Source organism: Naegleria lovaniensis, assembly GCF_003324165.1.
Source record: "Naegleria lovaniensis strain ATCC 30569 chromosome Unknown tig097, whole genome shotgun sequence".
NCBI classification, from domain to species: Eukaryota; Heterolobosea; class Eutetramitea; order Acrasida; family Naegleriidae; genus Naegleria; species Naegleria lovaniensis.
The window spans coordinates 1-7,216 of record NW_025407922.1 but is presented as its reverse complement, the minus strand read 5'-3'; the positions used below and the strand labels follow the sequence as shown (position 1 = coordinate 7,216).

The window sequence follows — 7,216 nt, the reverse complement described above, 5'->3', positions numbered from 1 at the left end:
GTGTGGTAATCTCCGCATTGTAAATCAACAATGGTTTCATCACCAAGTTCAGCAGGTTTGGTATTGGTACAGCTTCCATGATATAGTCTGCAGCAGATTCGTATCCTAAACCTAATTGTCCATATTGATTGTCTCCAAATGAGTACAATTGATTGTCGGTCGTCAGTACAACTGTGTGAAGATCACCTCCGCAAACAAGAGTTACTGCTTTGTTGAGTAAAGCGCCTTCCATGTAAACGTTGATTGGTTTGTTCTTGTCAATGGTTGTTCTATCTCCTAATTGTCCTCTGTTGTTTTTTCCCCAAGCATAAAGTTTACCAAATTGATCAATGGCATAAAAAACGTATGGTGCTGCAGCCACTTGTTCTACCATCTTTGGACCCTGCAAATCCCAAGAACAGACTTTCAATGGTACCACACGAGGTTCAATGGTACCATCACCAACTTCTCCTTTACTATTCTCTCCCCAAGTATATACTTCGTGACCATATGCAAGACAATGTTGCTATAATAGGAGGAATCAAATTGGAGAATTGTAAGGTTTTGTGGAAGTTGGACAGGTTTCGAAATATCTAGACCATAGGTAGCTCCTTGAGTGTATTCAGATCTTCCTAGAGAGCCCTTATTGTGTCTTCCCAAGAGTACAATAATCCATTTCCATGAAGGTGGAGACCATGCTCTTTACTGCTGATAATCTGTTTCTTTTTCTAACGACAGGGTGATAAGAGGCATAATTGCGCAAGTAGCCATGAGTAATATTAAAGACCAATGGAAGTGGAGCAGAGGTTTCGTTTGTGATCGTCCATTTTGAAGGGTCGTGAGATAATTAACGAGTCCTGATCAGTTTGTACAATTATTTATCATTTACGCGAGAAACAAAATATTGTAACACTTACTCCCAATCTCTTAATTATTGTAGGTATGGTTGAAGCTGTGTTAGTGAATGCTATTAAAGAGTCGAGCTCTTCACCGTGGCTAAAACATTGTTGTATTGCTTGACTTGTTTTCGAAGCATTGTTGGTATGGTCTCTTGGTATGCCGAATTGTGAAATATTATTCTCAGAGTACTGGATGGCTTCGCTGATGACAGATATTTTTCAAGAGTTCTTGCTCGAGCATTTCTTTCTTTTGACTCTTGTAATCTTGCAACACCGAGTAATAGTATCTCGTCTTTCTCTATACAAGCGATTTATAATAGGCCTCATCTAATGGCAGCTGTTGTGTTCGTACAAGTTGTAAAACTAATTCATTCATCATGGTCATATTTTCAATAGTTCTTATTAGTTTTACAAGCCTCATATTATGAATCTTACCTGAGCAGATGAATAAACAGGCCACCAAAAGACTGGCAATCCAGATCTTCGAGCGAAATAATGGAAGGTCTGCCTTGTTGTTTCATTTTTTTGTGGTGTGGTAAGCCTGAGGCATTACGATCAGACTAAATTAACGGTAAATTTACAGCAGCCTCAAAACACACACATAAAAAATGACTACAGCAAGGGCAACCTTGCCTCATTCGCTCCCATGGCAAGATGTTCTCGTCAGTAGTAATGATGATGGTTTGCTTTTCGCATAGTGATAGCCACCGATATGGTATGTACCTTTGTTTCATTTCAACAACTCATCATCTTTTGATATCAATTTCATATTTCCCCAACTATTTGAACCTAACTTCATTACATGGATACCTTCAACATCATGATACTTTCAGTTCATGTTGCTTCACAGCCCCTTCTTCCACTTCATTCACACAATACGTCATCTCGCTCATGTTCATGATCCAAAAGAGGGCTAGTTAATGTCCATCAAACAGGATTTTCTTACGAAAAGAAGCGCTGTTCAATATTCGCAAAGAATCAACTCGAATACGCAATCAGCAATGGCCATGTCGAAGCCTTACGTGACAAGTTAGGTCTCAATCAACAACAATATGATGCTCTATTGGAAGCCAAGATTAAACAAGCAGATAAATCCAATCAGGATCTATACGAAGCAAATAGCTACGTAAACGTCACGGAGAATGCCATTTTGGTGACAAACGAAAATATCGAATTAATCAATCAGGTATGTAGGTTGGAAGTTTCAAAGTATTCTATAGAAATTATTTTAACCATTCATACTCATTTTAACCTCTCACTCAGAATCTTACCAGCGTACTATTAAGCTATCACAAATGGCAAACTACAGAACAGCACTTGATTTCTGGCAATATGTCATACAACCAGTGAATGGATATATGGAGTCATATACACATTTATGCCCGTTCTAAGAATAGAAATAGAATATCGCAGGTGCAGGTCATGGCTGTTCATTGGACAAATGGTCGAGTGTACTCATGGGAGTAGATACAGGAGGTAGCTTGGGAAGAGAAGCACAAAATCTCAACCATTTCCTCGTTGAGCACTCCTACTGACCTGCCAGCCAACCTTACATACAGCAAATTGCTTCTACATATTATGGTAATCTCATCTTGAGTGAAGATGCTGTCTACGATTGGGTAAAAACGATTACGGACTTCTGCTGATGGTACTATCCTTATAGAAAAGTTCCAACCAAAGTGTTTTCTTGGATTTGCAGGGACCAAAAAGAATGATCAAATTGCAGCTGGTGCATTCAACTACTTTGCAGTAGATGAGAATGCAAGTTGTACTCATGGGAAGAAATGATAGAGGACAACTCGGAGATAGAACCACCATCGACAAATGGAGACCTGTCGACGTTTACATGAAAGGTTCTCTGTGAATCAAACTGTTGTTAAGGTTTGTGCAGGACAATTACATACCACTGTATTGACTTCACTCGGTCAAGTCCATACCTTTGGAGACAATACGTTTGGACAATTGGAATTGAAGAAGTGGCAGTGATAAACCATTCATTATGGAAGCAGCTAATGTTGTCATGAATGCTCATGGCATCTAAAACTGTTGTTGATATCCAATGCGGTGATTTCCACAACTTCTTCTTACCGCAGATGGTAAGTTTATGGATGGGGTCTCAATAACAAGGGTCAAATTGGTGATGGCTCTATTGCTGCTAGATTATTCCCTGTACAGATTCCAGATTACTCTTTTGACAACCGAAGAATAATTTCAATCATTGCTGATATGAACGTTTCTTTTGCAATTGCTGAGAATGGTCCTTATATGCTTGGGTCAAACGATAATTATCAACTTGGTGTAAATGCATCTTCGTATGTTACTACACCTCAAACCGTGTCTCTTCAGCAGACTTGCTCCGTTGAATGGTAATGATGGAGAAATCCACCATCATGCTTGCAACAGACGGAAATTTCTATGGTACAGGTTATTCATCGTCGAATGCTGAACTGCTAAATGTTACTACTCCACAAACTAATTTTTCTCTTGTGTATGCATTCCTAAACAATACTTACCTCTAGAGAGAAGACACTATCCTTATATTGAACTCAATGATATTTCATATTCGTTCGTTGTAGACATTCTTCTCTTTCCCTGACAATGGTTTTGATGCATTTGTTAGAAATAACACATCTCCAGAGTATTGGAAAATGTTGGATTACCACAACGCTACCCGTAAAATTTTCCAAGGTTCAATTTACAATACTCACGTTCTTCGTGCCAACAATTATGTTTACATGTTTGGAGGAATAGTCAATGGTTCCATCTCAAATGTGATTTACAGAGACCTATTGACAATATTGAGAATGGATGGGAGACTGTCAACAAACCTTACCTATGCCGTTGCATCTGGAATGTCAATCTACTGGATGATTATTATTACATTTTTGGAGGTCTAGTTTTTGCAAGATCAAGCAGGTTTTGTTTAATATTTCTGCCACGTCTTCGATTCTGAGATGCCATGTTTCAAGTCCAACCCAATGGGAAGTTATGAAATCTGGTAGCCTTCCAAAGGTGTCTATAGTGGAAATATTGCAAGATTGACGATTATGTCTACATATTCGGTGGTAGATCAGTACAGGAGATGCTTATGCTGATATCTTGAGAGCTCCATATCTTAACGTTAGTCAATGGATCAACACTTATGCTGTTTTACCTTTCCCAATTGCAGATGGACCAATGGTATCACTGATGACAATATTTATATCTTTGGAGGTTATATTTCGGAAAATATCCTGACGTTTTGGGCAAGTACATTAAGAGAGTATGTGTGACTACTAAGAAAGATCTGTTGAATGTGACCGTGTCAGGAGATGATCTTCCAACCGTACCTGCTCATTTAGCAGTTACAACATCTGTAGTTGTTGATAATAATCTGTACTTGTATGGATATGATTCAACAAAACCAACGACGACACATATCCAAGACAAGTTGGTCAACTCTTTCGTTCGAATTCCTTTTGTATAATTAATATTAAATAAGTAGATAACATCTAGTTCAGTGTTTGTCACACCATCTTGAGTACTTGATTTGTCGTCGTGGTGTTTAATGACCAATATCTATGGCCATTACCATCGCCGAATATATACACGACCAAAGTGTAGTGGCCGTATATTAGTCATATTAGAACATGCTCTACTGTTTCACAACAACACCAATCATTGATCGTTCGATTCCAACAGATTATTAATTTTTGTCCAATAATCGGGATCCTTTGATTCGCTTCATTATGATTTTCATACATTCCTGAACTTGATCCAAGCTCATACAATTACTCCATGGCATCCATGCATGCTTGGTGAGAAAGAGATCAATACACTTCTTTGAAACTTCAATTTGTTTTAACTCTTCGAAAGAGTTACTAATTTCTGCATGGAGACTATACGATCGTGAGAGACCGAAGGGTCCACAAAATTTCGAATTTTCTTGATTGGTTTTCTCTACAGCGATCATGGCTGAATAGACTTGTTCTTTGGTGAAGGTTGGTCCAGTCCGTTTTGGTTTGACAAACTGAACGATGTATTCTCTTTCGTTTCTGGGTTTTTGATTGCTGGCATTTTTTTAAAATTATTGCAAAAATGATGAACAAGCACAGCCGTCTTTGTCAACATTTCTCATTGCTCATTTATCTCTCAACAAACACAATAATTAAATTCAAGTTGTTCATTTGGAAAGAAATAACAATGGAACTTTTTGAACCTCTTCTTGTCGTGAATGAAATTCTCATAACAGTTGAACAAGTCAGTCTCAACACTCTGATGGACCCATCACTCGACATTATTCAACTACGTTCCGAGATAACCAGTAGGAAGAACCCAAACAACGCACATATAATTTCAAATCAAAGCACAACACGACTTTCAACACATTTCAACCTGCCATGATGTAATAATTTTGAATGAATACAACAAAACTCAACAAAAAACATCATCTGTGGTATACTTGCAAAGAGCCCTTTAGAATTGTACAACACAACATTCGCATCATTTACGAAAGCTACTCTTCGGCCACTATCTAGGTTTTCCTTCAACAAACAAAAGAGTCAACACACAAGCAACAAGAGAGACAAAACAACAACAACAACAACTAGCATTTTCATTGATCAAATGAACGAATCATGACAAGTGCCTCTCAATGTGGTATGAGTTCCATGTCTCAACCCTACAAACCACCACAAACAACAGTTCGTAATTTTGGTAAACGAGCACCACCGAGTGTTGTCTTTTCAAGCTCACCGGAAGTTTCTACCAACAACACCTCCTCAACCAATACCTACACTCGACAATACATGACACGTGCCAAGATTCTTTATTGAATAATATCATCATGCTCAAAGATAAATCAGTACAAAAGATTGGAAATACTATGTATTGACCTTGAGTGTGGTGTTGTATACGAGTTTATGTAGTATCCTGATTGGAACTCAGGGAACATTTCATCAAGGAGAATATGGAGATTGATTTGGAGAGCTGTAAATTTCATCATGACTCTCTCTTTAGATTTGCTACCGTATGAGGGAATGATGTCATTGGCAATTTTGTGCATGATTGTCTCATTTGGTGGAATTGTGTTGTATTTTTGGCATTTCGATTGACACGAAGAGCTCGTTATTTGTTTCAATTCAAGACAGCGATTAAGGTTTTTGGAACATTTACCATTACTTGTAGTTTCATCATGATTTATATTCTCTCGTCGTTTTATGATTGTAACTATTCGAAACATGTCAAATTTACAGGTTATTCCACTCCACAGCCAGTATTGTCAAGATTTCCAATGCACATGTGTCACGATGCAACCACGATTATTTTAATGATTTTTTCAATTTGTTCAATCGTGTGCTTGATTGTCATGAATGTCATATTTTCAATCATTTTATCCAATTCACATGTGTTAAATAAGGCCATGTTTATTGTAGAGACACCTACCTTTCCTATCGTCATGTTGACCATTTCAGAGTTGCAGTTGGCAATCATGTACTTTATTCCAGAATCACTCGTTTATGTTCGATCCATTCTACATATTGTCTTGTCCTTTGTTTTGATTCCAATGCTATTTTATTCAGTTCCATATTTTAAACGAGTGGAAAATTCCATCATGAGTGGTGTGTGTTTTGCCAAATGTTTGGCTCCTGTTGGAAGTTTAGTGAGCTATTTTTCCAACTCGTCCAATGAACGATTTTTAGGATTGGGTCTGTCGTTTTTGCCACTTGCTCTCATTATTGGTGGATTTTTCATTGGATTTGTTGCCATGGAAATCTATACAAGAATGGTAGTGTGGTCCATTCGAAAAGACATGATGTTCAATTTTGATCCCACTCTCTCAGATACTGAAAATATTCAAAGATTAGAGAAAGAGTCTTCGTTTTTGGTGAAAGATCTCGAAGCTACTAAAAGAATGAGAAGCTTTGAAATGTTTATCAAGTTTAGCATTTTGAATCATTCTAAAATTAGAGGAACTCAATTGCACGATCGTGATTTAGGAATTGCCATTGTCAAGTCCATGACGAATCACAAAAATTTCACACAATCCAACATTTTATGTTTGGCTGGAATTCTAGTTGCCTTTTTTTGGGAAGAAGAATTCAATCGATTTGGATTCGCATCTGCCATGCTGAAACGAGCGTTCAAAACAAGTCTGGAATTATACAAGATCTCATCTATCGAGAACGAATCATGGAAATTGAGATTGCTTCAGAACAAGCACGAGGAGTTAAACGTTCGATTGCTGACATTGTAGATGTGCTTGTCACGTTACAAACAAAACAGAAAAGAATCACTGCACTTCACAAAGCTTTTTGGAAATGTCTCATGGAAGAAGTGGTCAATTACAACACCGTTTC

At 37.7% G+C, this 7,216-nt stretch overlaps 2 protein-coding genes across 2 annotated transcripts; one reads left to right on the top strand and one right to left on the bottom strand.

Moving 5' to 3' along the window:
* Positions 1-1,399, bottom strand: C9374_000372 (uncharacterized protein; the record flags this gene model as incomplete). Its single annotated transcript, XM_044693279.1, has 3 exons — positions 1-505; positions 897-1,080; positions 1,314-1,399. Coding segments are annotated over 3 exons (775 nt in total), but the record flags the coding sequence as incomplete, so codon positions are not given.
* A 4,652-nt stretch (positions 1,400-6,051) lies between these two features.
* Positions 6,052-7,113, top strand: C9374_000371 (uncharacterized protein; the record flags this gene model as incomplete). The annotated part of the gene is made up of 1 exon (XM_044693268.1): positions 6,052-7,113. One exon carries the CDS (start codon positions 6,052-6,054, stop codon positions 7,111-7,113), a length of 1,062 nt encoding a protein of 353 aa, XP_044541450.1.
* Positions 7,114-7,216: the final 103 nt, after the last annotated feature.